This window comes from Oryctolagus cuniculus, chromosome 13 (assembly GCF_051225735.1).
Source record: "Oryctolagus cuniculus isolate XC-2025 breed Fujian yellow rabbit chromosome 13, ASM5122573v1, whole genome shotgun sequence".
NCBI classification, from domain to species: domain Eukaryota; kingdom Metazoa; phylum Chordata; class Mammalia; order Lagomorpha; family Leporidae; genus Oryctolagus; species Oryctolagus cuniculus.
Genome location: NC_142879.1, coordinates 14517152 through 14539849, shown reverse-complemented (window position 1 = coordinate 14539849; position 22698 = coordinate 14517152). Strand labels below are relative to the sequence as shown.

The 22698-nt window shown below is 39.3% G+C and overlaps 1 protein-coding gene across 2 annotated transcripts in view; it reads right to left on the bottom strand.

The window, feature by feature from the left end:
- Positions 1-22698, bottom strand: part of NEK7 (NIMA related kinase 7) — a 151060-nt gene that overhangs the window by 3853 nt on the left and 124509 nt on the right. For both annotated transcript variants that reach the window (XM_051821072.3, XM_070055072.2), the window contains 2 exons: positions 19589-19683; positions 15500-15613 (listed from right to left, as the gene is read on the bottom strand). In XM_051821072.3, the coding sequence (XP_051677032.1) occupies positions 15500-15613; positions 19589-19683 (209 nt within the window). The remainder of the gene's footprint in view (positions 1-15499; positions 15614-19588; positions 19684-22698) is intronic.

The following is a 22698-nucleotide window of genomic DNA, read 5'->3' as shown; positions in this document are numbered from 1 at the left end:
ATCAGCACTTATAAAACTGTTAAACTGCTGTAATTTCTTCATCTTCCTCAATTTCTACCATAAGACAATTTTCAATTAGGAGAAACAGATACTGAAAAAATGTGCGGATAGATGGGTGAACAGAGCTGAGAAGGCTGATGTCAGTCTGTGTAAGAGGTGCCTGGCAGGAGTCAGGTGTGGAGCGGAGCAGAAAGCAGTCTTGGTGAAGGTGCTGGGAGCCCGGTGCCCGTCAGTGGGTCACTGCCTCTGGAGTTTCATCCCTTGTCCACGGCACAGGGAGGCTGCAGTACATGATCTACGGGGAATCTTCCAGCTCTATTCCTTAACTGTGTGACTTCAGCAGAATGAGATTTAATGATTCACTTAGAAATTCAAAAATATTAACACCCCCTAAAAGGGTCCAAAGATTACAACTCCCATTCTTTGCTACAAAAGCAGCAAATAGTATTTAAAACCATTAAGGGGGCATGGCTATATGGAAGACATTTTATTATGGTGGATCCAAGAGATAGCATTTTACTGGTTAAAATAGAAACAAATACATCCAGTTAAATACAACATAGAAAATGGCGGGAAAAACTTATATTTTTAAATATAGGTTCATTATGTGTGTTCTAACAGATCACCTAACTACCAGATATTTTGTTTAGAGATCAAAATAATACAGGAAGTAGAAAGGATGGCAGTTTTTAGCCAAAATACAAGCAGCTGCAATACTAATTTTTGACTCCATACCACTGTCACCTCCTCCTAGTAGGTTCAGAAACCTTACTTTCCCTGCATTAGACTTCAGAATAGGGAGGAAAGTCCAATGTACTGACTGAAAATGACTGGCATTGGGTTTCTCCTGGCTGCTTTTTCCTTATGCCAAGATTAGAGAAAGAATGATGCAAGTGTACTTGAAGACAGTGATTCTCTGGTTCATCAGAGAAAGAGGGAAAGAGATGAAGAATATGGTAAACACAGCACCAGGGCGCAGTTGCTTCTTCCCACTCCTTCTGGATGGGCTTTATCAGGGATGACAGGTGAAGCAGATTAGAAACGAAAGCAGACAGAGCCAAAGCGACACGGCGCTTGCTTTTTCCTCCCCATATGCTGGCCCAGTAGCCACCAGATAGGAAGTTTATTTTGTCATTGAGATTTTTCTTTTCCAGAAGAAATATTGAGTCACCATCACAGAAAATCAGAATGTGAAATACAGAATGTGCATGCCTCACTATACTTAGGAATCAAACAGTTGATTAACATAACTTCTCAAACTATAGTAAACACTCTAGAAAACTAAACTGGCAGTGACTCATCTGTCAAGTATTTCCAGAGGCTCTAGTCTGCAGGAGATGGTACGTGGGGACGGGTGACGACCCAGCGAAAGGAAGATCCTGTCCCAAAGGAAGGCGTACTGCTCAGGAGGAGAAGTGAGAGAACTCCTTTCTCTCTCCTCACTGCCTCTTTCCTCCTTCCATTCTGCCCTCTGCACCCCCTCTTTTGATTCACTCATTTGTTCATTATGTTTTTATGGAGTATTTTTAGAGTGCTAGACACCTAACTAGGTCAAAAGGATAAGGCGATAAACATAAAAGGTCCTTGCCCTTGCACAGCTTACAATCTACTGAGGGAAAACAGATTGGACAAAATATAAATCTACACAAAGTACAAAGTGTGCGTTCTCTTTCTGCCATCTCGAACCTGGAGGGCATGCCTCCCACAAGCCTCTTCTCCCTCCCAAGTTCTGCAGCCATCACCAGGGGTCCCTCTGACACCCCCTTGGACGCTCCATTTCTACAAAGCTTCTTGATGACTTGGTCTTAATCTTCACCAGCATCTTAGTTTCTGCCTTCCAGGGACGCAGCCTATTTCTTAAAACGCCCCATGTCACATCAGAAAGGGACACACACCTACCTTCAGGCCTCTCACTCTAGCGTGGCTGTGCTTTGCCTTGACTGAGATCACTCCCGAAGCCTTCTGATTTCCCAGTCCCCTCTCTCTTTCTGCCATCCGTTTCCAGCCTGGACCTAGACCTTCAACTTCTCTGACGCTTCCGACTTGGTTTTCTCTGTGCGCTCAGCATCCTCTGTCTCACAAATGTGATTTCCTTTGCTAGCATCTTCCTCTGCCGCCTTATCCTAAACAACTATGTTTACTCCCCTAACGAACTACTTGGTGGCCTCACTGGCCACCAGCGTGCAGAGGAGCACAAATGGGCCTCTCTGCTGGCCCTGTTTACTGCCTCTGGCTGCCTTGTGAGTGTCTCTGCCCGCTCTCACGTGAAACACGCTCACGTGAAATCTTATTTCTTGCTTGCCTAACCACTTCTTCCTATTTTGGAGATGCCCCCAATTTCTCAATCCAGAAATCTGAAATTCCCAGAAGACTTCGCCCACACCACGTCCTCGCCCTTCCCCACTCCCCCCCGCCCCCGCCACTTGCCTACCAATCAGCAACCGAGTCCTACAGTTTCTAGACTGCCGACTTTTTGTTCTTGCCCACTCTCCAGCCACAGTCTCGGAATACTCTCACCACTGACAGCTTTGCCTTCGGTTTTCCTCTGACCTCACTAGTGCTGCCTGATCACCAAGCTGCTGTATGGCAACTTCAGGCATCTCCAAGATTCCCTGCTGCGCTTTGCAAAGCCTAAGATCTCAACACGGTGCACGAGGGCCTCTAAGACCTGGCTCCTGCTTACCTTTCCAGTCTCGAATATTTAGTGACAGAGCCCCTCTACCTTCTCCCAGCCCCGTTCTTTATTCTAAAATCACATGGCACTTGCAGTTCTCTGCTCAGAATAGACTTTGTCTCTGCTTAGCCTGCCTTCCTCAAACACCCTCCTCTCTGCCCTACTTCCCTGCTAATCTCACATTATCTCTCTTCTAAAGCCTTTCCTCACTTCCTATTTGCTGTACAGAACTTACTTTATGGGGCTGGCGTTGTGGCGCAGCGGATTAATGCCCTGGCCTGAAGTGCCAGCATCCCATATGGGCGCCAGTTCGAGGCCCGGCTGCTCCACTTCCCATCCAGCTCTCTGCTATGGCCTGGGAAAGCAGAAGATGGTCCAAGTCCTTGGGCCCCTGCACCTGGCTCCTGGCTTCCGATCAGCATAGCTCCAGCCGTTGCAGCCAACTGAGGAGTGAACCATCGGATGGAAGACCTCTCTCTCTACCTCTCCGTCTCTGTGTAACTCTTTCAAATAAATAATCTTTAAAAAAAAAAAAAAAACTTACTTTATGCCTGACCTCTTCTGTATGCTTCACATACTTCTACTAAAGTCCAAACGAACCTGACTGCACATCGCCATATGCTAAGATGTAAGATCTAGGAAGTAGAAACTGGATGAACAGTGGCCACTCAGCAGCTTGAATGAACGGACTGAGGGGTGAAGGGCGAGGTTGGTGGAGGTGGCGCCACAGGTCTGAAGCATGAATGTAACCTTAATGTTAGCAGAGTCAAAGATGGAGTAAAAAGAGAATCATGCCTGCCAGCAGAATGCTCCATAGCAAGCTCCTGTAAGATTTCAGGCAAAAAAATATTGTTGACTAGGAATTTTCATCAGGAGGGTGTTGTCAAGAGCAGAAGTTGATAACACAGAAGGAAGGGTGGCCGTGAGAGTACAAGAGGATATTCCGAGTTTTGAAGACGCTGTGTTCTGACATATTGAGACCTGGGCAGAAATACAAACTTCTCTATTGGGGGTTTAATTGTGTTTCCATACCTATATCTCCAAATAGTAGACACTAAAGCCCTTGTTGACTCCACCAATGCTAGACTGTGAAGGCAAAGGAGGGGAGCTGGAGTGAGTAGTAGTTAGCTTACACTGAGCAAAATTTTGAATTGTATGGTTCTCCTAAGTATTCATTTAGTTCACTTAAGCACAGACATAAGGCTGGATTATAAAAATATTATATACTTAGATAACATTTAACACTTTGGAAAACCGTATCTTCTAAAAAATTATCTGAAGCACTGAATCCACCATAACAATGTCACTTTATAGACAAAGAAACTCAGGTTCTACCATCAATTTTTTAATTGCTTCTAAGTTGGAACCGGAGTCATCTGATTTTTCATGCAGGATTTTTCCCTCCTGCCATTGCTGAAAGCTCATTTTTACTTCATCTTCTAGTTTAAATGCCTCAGTACAGCTTCATATGTCTAATGCTTATCAGGAACAATAATTGGTTGAATTTCAAATCATTGCCACTATAAAGAGATTCCACTTAGTGTACGGCATCATCTGAGGTCGTCAGCAGAGCTGAGTTACCAGGTGTTGACGGGAAATGTCAGTTATGAGGTGGTGGTCATGGAGCTACCACGGGGAGTTGATTTCACTGAGACTGGTGTCTGACTTCCACAAGGTTCTCCCTTAAAGTGGAAGAACAGAATGCAAGTTTGTATCAAAGAGTATGTAAACAGTGAGCCCCACAGTGGGTCCCATCACATTCTTGCTCAGAAAATTAAAATTTAGGGAAGATCCTGTGAGAAATAAAATCCACCTTTACAACTTGGGATACTCTAAGCTCTACTCTTTAATCAAATTAGATCCCCACAAGGCTACTTGCTGGGGGCATTTCGTTTACCCAGCTGCTACATCACCTCCAAAACTGTTTTAATTGCTTGCTTTTGGGGTTTATCAGACACCCTTTAGGCAACTGCTGTTGAAGACGTTTGCCTGGTACATTATTCACAGAATCTTGCATGAGATACTTCTATTCTATGGCAGGAGAAAACTCTTCTATGGAGAACTGGTATATTTCCTCTGTAAAAACAATATGCTTACGAGCCGGCGCCGTGGCTCAATAGGCTAATCCTCCACCTTGCGGCGCCGGCACACCGGGTTCTAGTCCCGGTTGGGGCGCCGGATTCTGTCCCGGTTGCCCCTCTTCCAGGCCAGCTCTCTGCTATGGCCAGGGAGTGCAGTGGAGGATGGCCCAGGTGCTTGGGCCCTGCACCCCATGGGAGACCAGGAAAAGCACCTGGCTCCTGGCTCCTGCCAGGATCAGCGCGGTGCGCCGGCTGCAGCGGCGGCCATTGGAGGGTGAACCAGCGGCAAAGGAAGACCTTTCTCTCTGTCTCTCTCTCTCACTGTCCACTCTGCCTGTCAAAAAAAAAAAAAAAAAAAAAAAAAAAAAAAAAAACAATATGCTTACTATGTTCCCCTTTATGCTATGACAAAAAGGAGGTTAAAAAAATGAAAAGTTCAACCACGTTTCCTTTGGCCATTAGGGCAGGTACATTTAAATCCCTTCTGTCTTTGGTTCTGAATTTATACTTCTATTTCTGTTTTCAAGACTAGTAAGTCATGGCTTTGGCTGTAAAATTTTTTCTCTCTTTTTTTTTGTAATGTTTGAAAGGCAGAGTTACAGAGAGAAAAAGAGACAGAGTGAGATCTTGTGTTGGCTGGTTCACTCCTCCAATGGTTACAAAGTCCGGAGCTGGGCCATGCCAAAGCCAGGAGCTTGGAATTCCATCCTTGTCTCCCACCTGAATGCAGATGCCCAAGGATTTGCACCATCTTCTGCTTTTCTAGGCACATTAGCAGGAAGCTGGGTCAGAAATGGATTAGTCAGGACTCGAACCAGTGCCTATATGGGATGCTGGAGCTGCAGGCAGTGGCTTAAGGCAGTGAGCCACAAGGTAAATTATAGGGGCAGGGATTTGTTGCAGCAGCTAAGACACTGCTTGTGATGCCAGCATCCCTTTTGGAATGTCTGGGTTTGAGTCCTACCTCTGCTTCTATTCCAGCTTCCTGTTAATGTGCATCCTGGGAGGTGGCAGATGGGTCTCTGTCACCCAGGTGGGAAGCCTACATTGAGTGCTAGGCTCCTAGTTTCAGCCTATTCCAGCCCTGGCTGTTGTGGGCATTTGGGGAGTGCACAGCAGATGGAAGATCTCTGTCTCTTTATCACTAAAAATAACTAAATGGGGGGTGGGGGGTTTCAGTAGGGGAATACTTAACTTTCTTTGAAACCTATGAGATAACTATTGGCTGTTCCAAAGGTAAATTTAAATAGAAATGTTACAATGGGGAAAATCAGTTGGTCTTTTAATGTAGGTAAGGGGGGGGGAAATCACAATAAATCATCCACTTTTATTATCAAAAAAACCATGAGTTAAATTTTACGCTTTTAATAATCTGGTTAAAAATGCAAATTCATATGGCTCTACAGTCTCTTTTCAGACTAAATAACAAAGCTGTAATATCAATTTTAGACGGCAGAATTATTTGTGCCCTTGTCACAATGAATAGGAGGATAAAATAGTCAACCTATGTAATTTTGAACCAGGAGCAGCATTGAGAGAAGATTAGAGGAGGGGAAAAAATGCTGGCTTTGCCAAACAGTATGTGGTTATAACCACATCTGATAGGCTGACTCAGGGCACACTGTCTGCAGCTGGCGGACACGTCACAAGGTGATGTGACTTAGACTGCAGTGCTCCACGGACCTAGTCACACCTTCAGGTCAAAACACATCTATTCTCTGAGATAACACTGGTGTTTGAAATAAATGCTACTTTCAGTGCTAGAGCAGAGAGGAAACTCTCTCATGAAAGCTATTAGTTAAGACCCACTCTGCATTTTCACATGATTCAACTTGTTGAGTATCCATGCTCTATGAGGAAGGTACTGTCATTACATAGAATGTTACAGAACATTCCTAAAGTCACTAAGGCAGTAAAGGGCTGATCCTGGATTTGAACTGAAGAGGTCTAGTTTCAGAGGCCAGGCTTTTACGTTCTGTGTTATTCTGCTAGCAGGAAATTCTCCCTGGGTCTGTGGATATCCTCATGGTCACCTCTGTGCTAAGGTGGGGTGACCTTCTAAGTCATCAGGGATAGACTGTTAGCCTAATTGATTTTCTTTTTAAAATATTTAATATAAAGCATAGTTTAAATTTACTTTATAATTACAGGCTTAATGCGCCACTAGCCATAGTATTCCAAAGAATGGTAGCCCTAACACCAGTCCCTCTAGTTTATAACTAATGGATCTGCTTTCATATTTCATACCATTCTGATTAAAAAACAAAAAACAAAACCAAAGTTTTCTGTAGGACTCTGCAAAACTGATGAGATATAGGCCTGCTTTACCTATGAAAAGATACACTTAAATGACTCAAAAAGGTTCACATTAGAATTATGACTAGAGTAACAATCTCAATGTTACTCCTCATCTGACTCATTCATAAAAATGGCAGCAACTGCCTCCAAACAAATAAAACATACTTGGATTTTTCACATGGACCAATCCGCATATTTCAGATTATGATCACACAGAGTGATCTGATTAAAACATAAAGAATACCTCTACGTTTTCTCTCACAAAGTGAGATGTTAAAAACCAAGAAACCATAAGAAGTAAGATACTTCTTTTAGGATTTCCCTCACTTTTGGTCTTATACTTTTTAAAATGTTCCTGTAGATTTCGGGAAGAAAGGAAATCAGTTTAGAAATCTTTAATGTTTAACTAACACTTTGCGACGACTCTAAAAGCTGTGTTAGCCACGGTCAAGGAAAACACATGCTCAGACAATGCTGAGAAATTTGTGTGTATTCTACTAGCTTTGAATTTCTAATACTGCTAGACAGTTACTTGCTCAAAAACAAAACTTCTGAGCTTGAACTGAGGGATGTAGCTTTCCATTTATTTTAAATTGTAGAATTAATTCCCAGCTCAGTAGATATTGTAATATTGCTAGAAATAAATGAATAAATAAGCATTTCATGGTTCATTTCTCAGAAAATTTAGATGTATTATCTTCTACTTGTTTGTTGCTTTTTAAAAAGATTTTTGCCTTGTTTTAACAAGTTACGTAAAAGTAAAGGTCTGAACCTGCAAAGCCTTTACAAAATCAGAGAAAGGAAAACTTTAATTCAGATGCTTCAGAGAAATTTGAAAAGCAACGAAACACTTACATGGGAAAAGGCACAGTAACAGTAAAAAATGTATTCTTGGTAGCATTTCAAGAGGATTATAAAATCATAAACCAATGAAAATTAATGAATTTCAATAAAGTAGGGAAAATATTAATATATTTTGATTTTTTTTCTAAAGAAATATCAAAGCAAATAGGTTGCCAGTAGAAGTACTAAAGAAAAGGGAGAGTTGACGGTCATTGTTGTGGGGGTGAGAACCCAATTACAGATCAAGTTCAGTCACGTACAGGTAATAACAATAGGGCTCTTTGTGCATTATAGCTTTAGGTCACTAACACAATTCTCAATAGAATAATAAGGACTAGTGCTATTGGTACTGTTTCTTTTTCACCCCCATTTTAATCCCTCTGAGACCAATTATGTTCTATCAGCCTCCCAGATAAACCAATTTCCATCCACCCAAGGACACGTTTTAGCACCCCAAAGTGGGTCTAATACATTAAAGTGCACTGTATTTTGGAGCTTTCACTATTTATACAAAATGATTAGGCGTATCCAACTTATACACCAAAGTGTCACTAGTGATTAACTTGGGAGGCGAGAGAGGGGAAAAGAATCTTAGGCAGAAATAAAATAACATAATGTCTGTATTTCACAACTGAAGATCATTCAGTGTCTTTTGAAAACTGTGAAAGTCTTACAGAAAGTTACATGGTTTTATAGGCTCCCACAGGATACGTGAAATACAGTGCTCCGTTTTGGATTCACGTCTTCAAGGAGCAAGTCCCCAGCGTCACTTCAGAAGCATAGGTGAACACAGGGCCTGCTTAAATATATTTTTGAAACAAAAAAAAAATGGAACATCCAAAGCTTAAACATCAGATAGCATATGGCAACTTTCAGTAAGTTGGCCAACCAATATTATACATAAGAATATCAAACCTAAAGAACCTGTAGGAAGGAAAATCAAATGTTATTGTTTGAGGTAACATATGATGCTGTTAATTTTAAAAATAATGGCACAATTTATTAGCACTGCACATCTTCATTTTAATGTAAAATATTATCTCACTTAGCATCTGGTTATATAACAGGGACTACAGAAAAATTCAAATAAGTTTACTGTTAAGCATTATTTAGATATTTAGATATTAGATATCATTAAGATATTATTTAGATATTAGGTATTTAGATATCATTTAGATATCTGTGAGACAATGCATTAGAAAGAATGTTCTCACGCCAATCTAAGTGACACTGGTTAATTTCCAGTAACAACTCAAGGGAACTTACATAATTTCTGAATCCAGTAACAATAAAACAAAAATATTTAGAGTACTCCAATGAAAAGTTTTATCCTCAGTTTAACCTCAAAAATGGAAAACTCAACTTCTACCTGACACTTCCATCTTTTCCCTTCTTATTTACAAAGGTTGTATTTTTTGTTACTCAAACATCTTTTAACATCCAGAATTTAAGCATAGAAATTACTTATAAATACTATGTTAAAAATCAGTTACAGCGGCCAGCATTGTGGCACAGCAGGTGAAGCCACTCCAGCACTGATGGCATCCCATGTTGGAACACCAGTGTTGAGCCCCAGCTGCTCTGCTTCCAATCCAGCTCCCTGCTGATGCTCCTGAAAGCCAGTGGAACGTGATCCAAGTACTGAGCCCCTGCCTCTCATGTGGGAGACCCCAGTGTGAGGCTCCTGGCTCATCCCAAACCACTGCTGTGGCCATTTGGGGAGTGGACCAATGGATGCAGATACCTCCCTCTCTCTCCCTACTCTGTCTCTTTTCCTCTCCCTCCTCCCTCTCTCTCACCCCTCTCTGCACCCCCCTTTCTCTTTCTCTCCCTCTTTCTCTGCTTTAAATATCTTTAAGTCAATGAGTTATAATTTTTAAAGCTTTAATTTAATGATAAACTAATATTTTTTTTCTTTAGGGATTTTCAGAAAGTTCATGAAAATGCCTATTATGGAAAAACCACCCTGGCTTTCAAAATTTGCACCACTATAAACTTAGGTTTTAACTCTACTTTTCCGTTACCTTTTTGAAGTATTCTCACATTATGAATCAACCCATGTTATCTTGAGATACATATAGCAGTTTTACATCCTCTAGTATATAAAAATAATTCCCCTATCCTGCCCAGTTTCCTCATTCCCCCTCTCAACGTTGCATGCCTGTGAGGTGTCCAGAATCCTAAGGCATCCTGCACAAATGCCCAATGGTGCCTCTGCCTTCCACATGCTAAAATTCCAGATAAGCATGGTGAGCAAGTAAGGACAGAGAAGAGAAAAATGAAGAATGCTAAGGCTAAAAATTATGAAATGCTCACTCATAAGATAGCAGAGAGTTTGGTTAGGGCTGTGTGTTCCCATAGCTCAAGCAGGGGGAATCCCACAAAATGGTGGCTGCTTGAAGTCTTGTGTTTGCTCTAAATACTGTCTAGACCTCTATTTGCCCATCTCTAAAAAGGGAATAATGCCACCATGGTCCTTCTTTCTTGGAAAAGTCGTGAGACAGAAAATAGAGATTCAAAAAGTTGAAATCAGTTTAGTTCAGTTAAAAATTCGTAATCAACCATATGAAAACTGACTTTTTGATCCTGTATTAGATTTTAAATTCTCTATGAAATCAAGACTCTTCTTGTCAGTAATGAAAATTATGCTGGAAATCTGTGCACATCTGAGTGAAACTAGAATGCACCACTCAACCAGCCCACAAAAGGTAAAAAGACCAGCAAAGATCCCCACCATGTGCCTTTGATCTCGCCAACTGGAATGGCAAAACTGGAGGAAGGGAACACCCTCAAGTTAGAAAGGAAATAAAAACAGAAAGGTAAGCCGAAATACAGGTTCAGTACTTATTAGGCAAAAGTTTGAGATTTCTTTTATTGTCTATTAGCTTTTTGATTGGATCTGATCTTTCAGGTTGACATTTAAAGCATATTTTTTGTTCAGCTGAGAAATAATCTCATCAGTCGCTTTATAGAACGATAACAAATATTTCTCTATGTATGAAATGGAGGGATAATGTTGCAAAACAAATGTAATAAAAAGCAAAGGAGACATTAAATAATATACTGAACACAGGGTTAATAATTCTGATCCCCAAATCACATTTTGGCTGTTTCATCTATGAAAAGCAGCAGTAAGACTTATTAAACTAGCATATTTCCAAAAGCATATTTAGAAGATAGAACAAATGCTGTACCTTTCAAAAGTCTTATTTATAATAAACTTAAAATGACTGCTAAATAGCTGAAAATATGTTCAGAACAAATACTACTAAAACACATTCTGCCTTACTAAAAAGGTTTTAGTAGTCTTTCCAATGTTTTACAAATGTTCAAATTTCCTTTTCCACAGAATTCTTGCCAATCCAACTTCTCTGTACTCTGTTCTCTTGAACCAAGATAACCCTAGTTATTCCTTCTCATTCCTTTCTCCTAAGCTTTCATCTGCAAACCCTACTGTCAAGTTTCCAGAACTTTCTTCCAAACCTATCTGTTCAAACCTAAAATAGATTTAAAGCAACTACTAAGCACAATTCTACTCAACCTTTCTTGTGTAGTCTTTGTGTCAACAAGAAATTTTAATAAATGTTTACAAAAATAAAACCCATATTCTACATGACGTCTAATTTTCAGATTTAAGAAAACATAACACTTAAAGAGTTAACTCGATACAGTCACATTTTATGGCTTTCTGAATATTTACCAGTATAAGTATTCTCTAAGAGTCTCATGAAATAATCTAGTGAATAAATGTGTAATTTTGATGACTGCTCTACTGTCTCAAATACTGTAACTGACAGAAAATGATCTGCTTGTCTTATTTCTCAGTAACTGGGCACTGGACATTTCAGAGATTATGGTGCTTATGTAAAAGAATTTTAAAACTTTACAGGATAGTAATAAAGGAAAACTCGAACCAGAATGTCTATCTTTAGAGTAAGAGAATTCTTTGGAGCAGTTTCACTCATTCAATTCTCATTTATTGGTTCATTCATTCTGTTTTCAAATTTACTCTTTTAGGGGACGGCGCAGTGGGTTAAAGCCCCAGCCTGCAGCGCCGGCATCCCATATGGGCAGTTCTAGTCCTTGCTGCTCCACTTCCCATCCAGCTCTCTGCTATGGCCTGGGAAAGCAGTAGAAAATGGCCCAAGTCCTTGGGCCCCTGCACCCACATGGGAGACCAGGAAAAAGCTCCTGGCTCCTGGCTTAGGATTGGCTCAGCTCCAGCCGTTGCGGCCATCTGGGGAGTGAACCAGTGGATGGAAGACCTCTCTCTCTGTCTCTACCTCTCTCTGTAACTCTGCCTTCCAAATAAATAAATATAAATCTTTAAAAAAAAAAACTTTATTCCTTCAAACCTTTTGGAATGCGTCAGGTCCAAGAGACAGAGAAGCAACAGAGTTAGCACTCCTCAGGGGGCGGTGCCTAACAGTCTGGCGGGAGAGGCCACATGCAAAGAAGTAGCTGAAGAAGTAGCTACAAGGACCTAGGACCTAGGACAGGCTGGGGGCAGGGGCAGGGAAACTGTCTGTAGATGATGTCCAAGCTATGTGCAGAAGCAAGAGAACGAGTGTTTCTGTTAAACTCGTCCATAAAAAAATTGAACTTCTGGTAGAACTGGCGCTGGTAGAGCTTGGAGGGTCGCGTGATAAGTAACGTGAGGGATAAACCCAGGGCATACTATGAAGGGCATTCTGAATCATAATTTCTTGTGCATAAGCAAATGTTTATTGAACATTTACTGTTAACAGTAATAACAAATTTAATTTAAGGTACAACTAAGGGGAAATCTTTTTTCCAACCCATGACTTTTGTTAAATACTGTAATTCCCAGTGATATGTAAGTGAGCTCTTTTTAAAAAAATAGGAAAGAATGCTGGACACCATGAAAAATTATCAAACAAATATTTCAGTAAGCCCACTAATATACATCTCCTTGTATCATTCATTCATGTGCAGCTAAATTTCAGACCTGAATCCTAGTCATATGTAATAACTAGCATAATCCAAAAGGAAAGATTTGACACCGAGGCTTATTTTTACAAAGGAAAATGTTTTGGATTTATGCTTAACAGTACTTGTGCTTTAGAATATAGTATAGGAAAATAAAGGAAAAAAACCTCAAGGTCTGAGACTGCAAGTCCTTCTACATGGAATGACTCTATCTCGGCTCCCTCAGGAACCCGTCAGTCAGGGCTCCGTGACAGGGACAGGCAGTCCTCTCGTGACATGCTGCCTTCAATCTTCTTTGGGCAGTAGCCTTGAAAACTCAGTGGCAGTCAAGTAAATTTGGTTGGCTCTCAAGTACACATTTAGTAAGTTAATTTGCTTACAATTTTTATTTTCAATTACAGAACCTGTGATTGTTTGGGGCTATAAAACTGACACTTAATGAACTGGTCTTTTAATTAAATTTTGCCACACCGAAATTAAATGGCAACTTGGATTTTTGAAAGATCTAAAGAGCCTTCTTTATAAAGACATATTTAAGATATCATTATGGCAGCACCAAATCTGTCTTTTTCTTCTTTTGCAACCACTACTTCTGAATAATTATTTTAGAAACAAACTGAGTTCCTATTAAGGAGAAAAAATATTTATTAGCACATCTGCATTTCAAAGCTCTTGTTCTGAGAACTCTTCTACATAACTGAACAGATTAAAGTAGCATTGTGATACAGTCTGCATATTTTTATATTCATTTCTTTAGTAGGAATTATTTTCCATATTTACCCAGATGGTATGGCCTTCTATTTCATCAGAGCATGACAACAGATTTTTACCAAAATGAGGAATTGTGCTCTTTTTTGGAAAGTACACCAAATAATGTGTTTTGCTTTATAGCTCTTCTCAAAACTGGTAACTATATGGAGGGAAGTAAGAAGTGGAATCTATTTTCCCTTCCCAACTCCAAGACCTTCTATGTGGGCCAGACTTTGATATTTGCCCCTTGGCTGAGAATCCGCATATCCAACTTCACACTTAGCTGCAGTGAAGTAGCCCTGCAGGCAGGCGGACTTCAACGAACCACTAGTGGTATCATCATTAAAATCCTGCTGAAGGTCACCATGGTAACCGCCTGCTGAGGTTTCGCTGCCGCACTCGCATCTCCTAATCAGCTACCATGTGAAATGCAAATTCAGACAGTCTGAAAATTAGTCAAGAAGAATAGGGGATGAGGATGCAGATATGTGAAATATTCATGCGCTTCATGGAAAAAAGAAGACAGCATGAATGACACAACAAAGAAAGGCCCCTGACATTCTTGCTATCATTTTGCATTATTGTTCACACCCTACTGTATTTCCAGGACTATAGTTCTGAAGTTGGTTTTGTGAAATGCCATATTTATATTCCATACCCAAAATAGTAATTAAAAATGGCTAACATAATAGCATTAACATCAAATGAAGATAATACTTCCAAGTTTTCATCGCTGCCTTCTAAGAGTTGATTCTAATTACCTGAATACAAATGCTATGAAGCAAAAAGACATCATTGATTATTTGTTTCAAAACTAACAGAAGAAAAAGTCCTATTACATTCTAGAAACACAAATGCTTTATATATGGTCATTCTTTAGAGATACTTATTTCTGTTACTTGATCTCAAATCTCCTCACTTAATACTGACTGAATGCTGTTCATTTCACAATAGAAAGACCGACAGGATTACCTAATAAGTGAACACTGTACTTGTTTTCTATTTTTCCTTTGTTCCTTTTCATTTTCCTGAGGCCAAGATATCCTGACTCAAGATAATGTTTTCTCCGAGTGGACCCTGATGAGCATTCCAAAAAGAGCTTTTCTGAACACATCTCAGCTGACCCGAGACACTGCCCTTCTGCGCACCTCGTCCTTCAACATGGGTAAAATCATGATGCATTAGGCCAAAATGGGAGACGTTTTCTTCAATGGAAACCTAGGTATTGGGTAGAGCCAAAACAACTCGCTCCAACAGGTTACCAAAGCAAGCAAGGATTCAGGTTCTGATCTTAATGAGGTAAAATCTTGGAAAAATTTCAGTCCTGATATAATTTTTAACACTTCTACAATAACTTCAAAATATTTCCCCAAAGGAATTTTGACTGTAGCAGCAAGGTGGTGACAGGACAGGTGTTGTCAAAGGAGGGACGAGAAAGCTTAATGAAGCAGGTTCAGAAACATGTGGCTAATGTTTCAATTTGGGGACAATGTGGAAAGGAGGGCCCTCTGCCAGCAGTTATAATTTCTATTCTGTCGTTGCTGGTCCGAGGAGAGGAGAGTGAGGGGCTAGCAGACATGCTGGCTACGTAGAGTCTGAGTGTGAGCATTCGAGTCTGCCCCTGTTGCATTCAGCACTCTGAAAAGTCAGCTACTATTCTCATCACACCTGGGAAGTGGCCAATTTCACAGCACATGCTGTGTTGTGTTCCTCTCCACATCAGGAACTGCAGTCAGCTCTGAACACCAAGTCTCCAACAGAATGAAAACACCAAGAAAAGTGCTATTTCTGCTGCCTGCACTATCCACTGGTATGTCTGGACAAAGTAAAAGTTCTTAATAAAATACAAACAAACATCAGCAAAATGAACAAGAGCCAAAGACGGGAACAGAAAATGACTTACTTCTTCCGAGTAGTGATCTGAAGGCAGAGGTGGGTAGTCGCACTGTTCTATCTTCTTACACAGTGAGTATAAGTTCATTTTGTCACCATAGAAAGGACTCTGTAGTGCAGCCATCTGTAAAATGCTCCCAATGAAACGGATATAGTTACAGGGCAACTTTAAAGTTGATTTCCTCAAGCACATTACACTGGGGCAGACAATAATCACAAATGCTTTAAATAGTTATCTGCGCATGTGGATGATGACGAATATTCCTTTCTGAGAATTCTGTACTAAGTGCTAAATATCATCAACTTTGGTTAAATTTTTTCAGTGCTTTAAAATCCCCTAGAAGAGAAATAGTTAGCATATTTCTTAGTAACCAGTAAAACAATACGAAGAATAGATTGACTTAAAAACTCTGTAAACATGATGTAAACAATGTCATGGAATGACAAGCATGTCTCATGATGAAATAGACATGCGAAGGCACAGCTCAGCCAGCAAAGGGCACAACACAGCAAACAGGAGACTGCAGCTAAAACTGAATCACAATCTGGTAATGGTTTAGGGAATAGAACGCACAGCATTTTTACTTTGCATAACAGCTTCTATAGGGAAAGGTTCTGAGAAAAAAATAGTCTTTTCTATTTGCATATTATAACCCATCCCCAAACAGCTTAAAATGAATTAGACCTTCTTTTCTTTTGATAACGTCTCAAAAGCAGTTAATGTGTTGTAAAACCTCTACAAATCATGGGTGTAATTCAAGGCTTCCAAATGAGATATAACTGTGCAGAACACAACTCAAAAGCTGAGCAACTTTAAAAAAGACATTATTGAATTTAAATTTATTTTAAGACAAGGTTCTCACTTGACATTTAAAGTGCAAGAGAGTACTGCGGTAAGCAGGGTTACAAACTAAAAATTCAATTTAAAATGTTCGTATCCTGTTCAAAACCTTCTAAATCTTTGAACCGCAGCAGCAAGAATACAACACGGAGTGCCAGGCTGCCCCAAAGTCAGTCACCCTTTTCTACATGTGCTAATAAGTTTGATTTTGGAAGGACAATGTGTACATTCCCCAGACAGGCAGCGTGTGTGTGAAACACGCTCGTCCATGCTGTGCTACTCAGTGAGTGTCAGTGGGGACAGGACAAGCTGAAAATGGCTCTCATCTGCCTCTGCGCACCACGCAGGGCGTTAACTCCTTCAGAGCCTTGCCCGGGAGGGGCTGGCAGTGGAAATGCAACCTGGAAAGGAGCAGACCGATTTTTACCTAGGCGTTTGCATTACCGGAAACCCAAATGCACCTACACAGAACCACCTCAGGAACAGAGTTGCTCCACACGTCCAAGAAAAAAAGCAAACACAATTTGTTCCCAAACAAATAAAGCACTCCACCTGAGAGGAAATTTCCAGAAAAGGGACCATGATAACCATGTTTTTGTTTAAAATGCAAGGAAGCATTCTGATACAATAAATACTTTAAAATGCCATCTTTAAAAATACACTATATATAAAGCGTGAGCTCTGTTTGCAAAGCCTTAAGTAAATGCTACATATATATGAATTCTCTTATGCTGGGAGTTCATTACAGTACTTTTGTCTCAATACTGCAGAGTGTTAACAAAAAAAAATCATCTGAATGTCCCCTAAGGAGTTAAACAGGAATAGTATATTTTCATGCATCTCCTGCTTTGACAGATGAAAAATGTCAACTGTCCTGTTTTTATTTTCAGGCTTTTGCACTATTCATCTGGTTCATTAGTGCATCTCGATGCTGCCCCTGACAGCTGCTCGCCCTCTCCTCCCAGCAGCTGAATTTTTCAGGCTAATTTGATCCTCCACACTGAGACGATCGCTAGAATGATTGACTTGCTCCCTGACCTCCAGGGTCTGACTTCCCTTATTAGTATTCTGGGGGTGTCGGAGGGACGGAAGCCCACTGTCTGTCTTCGGGGCTGGTGGCAGCTCTCTCTTTTTTTGAACTGTAAGCCACCAACCTACAACCCTGTAAGGATGCAATTGCTGCGCGGAACAATAAAGGAAATGTGTAAAACCTACTTTTCCATGTAAAGGTCCGTGTAGCAAAAGCACAGCATCTTGATTTTAATTAGTAAAGTCTACTTTGTTGCATATCAATTAAAACTGTACTGATAGGGACTTTTTTTTTTGAGGTTTCAGGAATATTTGAAAGTCTAATCTTCTGAGTTTAAAAAATGCATTTTCAGAAAAGGCTTCCTATTCTTCCATTGGTAATAATAATTTCTTAGTGGGCTGCAACACAAAATCTCTGCGTGCTGCTAGGGCCAAATTTTAAAAGCTAAATTGCTGAGTATTCTATGAACACTGTACTCAAACATCAGTGAAAGGAGAGAGCACATAAAGGTAAATTAAATCTTTAGAAAATTTCTAGTTCTTCCAAAAGTCTTGCAGGGAGGAATGGAAAAAATATATTGAGCTGAAAATTAACATTGGCATGATAAATACTTTCACTGGAAATCATCCACAGCACACATAATTCTTGGATGTAGGAGTGTCCAAAGAAATACTTTTTATTTTGGTGATTACTTTAAGCACACCTAAAAATGAGACACTCTCAAAGGCAAATTCAGAATGTAGAAATTATTTCAGTTTTGACAGGGGACTGCTAGCTCTAAAAAACTACGCAAACTTTTCCCTGAAACACTTATTACCTCAACTGAACTTTCTTTGTTGCTAAATTTAATCTCATTATTGGAAACCAATTTGCCGTTTACTTATAGGTGCTTAATGGGAAAATGTTGCTTTGATAGTATTAGCCTAGGGCCTGAAGCAATCTAAGGGACCTAAACAGATATAAAGATTTTAAATGTACAAAGTGGCTAATTTTTAAACATTATAGTAACATAATATGAAACCATTTCTTTTCAACAATGTACCAAATTATTAAAAGACTATTATAAATCTCTTATAATCCCATGTGCATACATAAAGATGTTATCGTGTTACATCATTAATTCATATTTTTATTAAAAATTGGTTTACTTGAGAACATTTAAAAATCCTTTCACTTTAGCCATTGGTTACTTGAGTAGGAAGAATAAAATTAAAAACTTCAGGTCATTTAAAGGAAGTTGGAATCTGTAATCAACAATGAAAGATCTTAACATACGTTTAAAAAAACAAAAACCACCTCCTGCAGCTCCACTTGCAAGCAATGGTGGTACAATTAAAATAAAGACCACATCACACCCTTAAGAGGACATGACACGAAATACAAGGCAAGAAACACATTGGTTTCTACCCATCTACTTCACATTTCCTTTATATACACTAAGAAATGGAAATGATTTTCTGTTTTCTGTTCCTTCACTTTACCAAAACGTAGTTAGTGGTAGTTTTTAATTAACTGCTTTGCCTCAAAGCCTACATTCGTTTTTACCATTCAATTAAAAAATTACAGAAGTTACCATAGAGTGAGATAGTTTGATTAAACCTCTGCTCTATAACATGGCTGTAAAGAGTGTCAGTCGTAGGCTTTCTTTTGCCTATTAAATAACTGCAGTGTAATCTTTCCAGAGGACCTACCTATATGATTTCATCTTCCTTTGATAAGAGCAGGAGAGAGAGCTCTACCAATACAAACCATTACTCATGGAAACTAAATTAAGTGATAACCTAGAAGAATTATATGTAGTCAAACTACCCTTAAAGCTGAATTAGATATGTGAATGTGAAACAAAATATTGATAAATACTTACTACCCTTTCATATTTCAAATCTATTTCATTATACCTCTCCTACAATGGACTAAGCAAGTTTTCCTAGCTGTTCAAATATGTAAAAATGATATGCAGAAAAGCATTATATTTACATAAAAGTTTACAGCTAAAAAATTCACATCAGAAAGACATAATTCTAAACCACATTAGATGAACAAATATATAGAAAGATGGTAGCAGTTATTTAAATGCTTATTATAAATATAATTAACCCAATGAAGTCTTCATAGGTAGAAAGCTGATTCTTAAATATCACCCAGAAAAATAAGTGTACATTATAAGGATAGGGGAAATACAGTCAGTAAAGAGGCATCAATAGATGGAATTTATCAACACTACCTACCTCATATAGTAGACAGCCAAGAGACCAGATGTCAGATTTGAAGTTGTATCCATTTTCATGTATTCTCTCTGGAGACATGTAATAAGGTGTACCCACTACAAAATAATAAATAGGAGTATAAAAATAAAGATGCAGCCACGATAAGAAATGAAATAGAAAATTTTGGATTAAAAATGTCATTGAAATAATTCATTAAGATCAGGAAACTGTTTTTGAGTATACTCAAAACTTTGTACTTTACTCTTTGGTCGCCATGCTGAAATAGCATATTAATAACTATATTACATTAAAAAGAGAGTGCAGGATGAGACTCCTGTTCCCTTTAGATCAATCTAGGAAAAATCTAGATTACAATTACAATTACAAGAAAAAATTCTCAAAAGAAAACCTACCTAAGTGATTAGCATTGGTTTTATTTCATTAAAAAAAAAAAAGGCTGGCCATTCTAAACAGTCAAAAATCAAAATATGTTAAATAGTATTATACAGCGTAGTAATTCGGTTGCCTATAAATCATACTGTCATTCACAGAAGCATCTCATGGAAAATAGTCATGGTTCTGCAGATCATAAGTGATATAACCATTAACACTTGGTGCTGTAGTGACTTGCACACGGAAGAGAATATGTGCGATTCGGTATATAAAATATCATGTGTAAGGCACTGGCAACTCTGGAAAACTGTATAAGTTATTTCCATGATGGACATCTTTTAGAGATAAGATCCTCTAGATGATTTTTTTGATGTGCTAATAAGTTTTTATGACTTAATGCTGACAAAATAAATGCACGTACACACTGTATTTTGAAGGGTAAAACATCTAAGTGGCTTTCAAACTGAGTGTCTTTAATTACAAATTTATATGGCCATTATTTCATCATCATTAACCTAAGGCTTTCAAAGACAAACAGAAAATCAAAGTTTGAGAACAATAGGTAGGGATCTTACTGCAGGCAGGAGATACTAACACACTCTACACATAGAAAAAGGGGCAATCTTTTTCTGTTAATTTTCCAAACCTCTCCAGGTATTTACTGTAAATCTAAGACTCCCAGTACTGAACCAGGAGTCTTTAGTCAGAGGCAGCAAAGTACTCTCCTCAAAGACAGTTTTCCAAAAGAATGAAGTTAGCAGCCTGATGCTTGCATGCATCATGAACTGGGTATCCCAGAAACCCCACTTCTATCGGAATCCATTCTTACTAAGGACGGTCCCAGTCAGAAAGGCTGAAAGCAAAGTAACTTACAGAGGTGAAGGGAAGTGAAAAGAGGGTATGCCAAAAGGAGGATAAGAATTTTAAATGTAAACTATTAAGATATGAAATTAATGAGACAAATTATTTGTAGCGTCTACTATGAATACAGATGAATCTACCAATTTCTGTTGTGTCAGAACTGCAAAGAAACTTTTAGACAAATAAGCAGGTTTAAAGACTTTGTAGCGTGCCAAATACATGCAAGGTATCTAGCTTTGGGAGTTCTGCCACAGTCACTGGTAGTTTGCATAAGCAGCAGCAATGATTGGAAATAGCTGTGCACACTCTCCATTTACAGAAGGGAGGTGGGTACAATTGGAATAATAAGTGGGCCCTGCACAAGCTCCTGGTTTCAGGACATAAAGCGGTGACTGGCAGTGAGGAATGTGCAGAGAGCCTTCGCAGAATCCACAGGGGGCGACTGAAAACACCTCGGCTCCAAGGTTCAGAGTTTACCAAAAGCAAAGGTAATTTTACCCAGTAGCTCTGGGAAACCTGCTGATACATTAGGGGTTTGATATGAGTGTGAAAGATTGATGATAGGGAAAAAGAACAAATGCTAGCGTTTTACAGAGATTAGCCCCAGCATAACACCTTAACTGCAACACAAACTGAACTCACCAATGACGACCCACCAGCGAAAGGAGCAGAGGAAAAGAATGACTAGGAATTTTTCTGTGCTAAATTGAAAATTTAAAAATAAAAAGCAATGTACAAGAAAAGTCCTTTCTACTGAGCTGCCAGAGGTCATGGCAAAAGTTACCGACTCGGTGAACACTGCAGCTTTAAACTTAGACATGGATGCTTCCTCGTGTCATCGGCCAGCTTCTCGACACCCTACATGCACGGTTTATTTCAGTATTTTACAAATATCCTGAATAGTTAGTGAGATGTAGAGCTAAATATGTTAGCCCCTTGGTGGGCACATTTCCCAGCGTCATCGTTTAAGAAGGAAGATGAGTAAGTTTGTGTTCAGTACAACATTGCTTATTTGGGTAAGTGCTTAATCAATTACTGAACTTGGCCTAAGAGGGAGGTTTTCTGTCTCCCTCTGACCTGCTCCCTAGACAGCCCTCTGTTCTGGACAGGGGCTCTGCTTCTGCCGGTCACTGAGCAAGGAGGCTCAGCCCCATCCCACAGACTTGCCGTGCCCTGACCACGCTCTGTCTAGCAGAGGCCAAAGTTTAAAGCTTCAGGAAAATTTGCAGTGCATTTAATTGCAGTGGTAGATTTTCAACATTTCAAACTTAATGAAGATATAATTATTTCCTAAAACCTTTTTTAAACCCATGACAGCTGTGTCTGATTGTTGCCTCAAGAATGTTGTGACTTCTTTTAACAGCTGTACAAGAGTTGTACAGTGATATGATTAGAGATTAAAACAATCATGCAAATTACTATGTATTGAAGCGCTTCAAGACTGCAGGGTGCATAACTCCCATATCTTTCAAAAATTTATGGCTGTGAGTAAAATGAGAATACATTTTACAGTATTAACAGATATTTATGCATTTTAACCTCCTGACATAAATAAAAGTAAAAAATAGATAGTAACGTAAAAAACAGAAAGACTGATGGGAAAATCGCCAACAACTGAAAATGCTATTGAATCTTTATATCACATAAAATACACTACGGTAGTCACTCAAATATTACATTGGCTTATTCTAACTACATAAGGAAAGTTTCATGCAGTATATGCGCCACAAGCAATAAATATACTATAAAACTTATCCTGAATAAAATGGAACCCAATTGTTGGAAGTCCTACAAGATGCTTAAGAGAGCCAAAAACTCTGCCAGTATATGACTATTAGGCGAGATGGAGCTAAATGAATAAGTTTACATTTACAGAA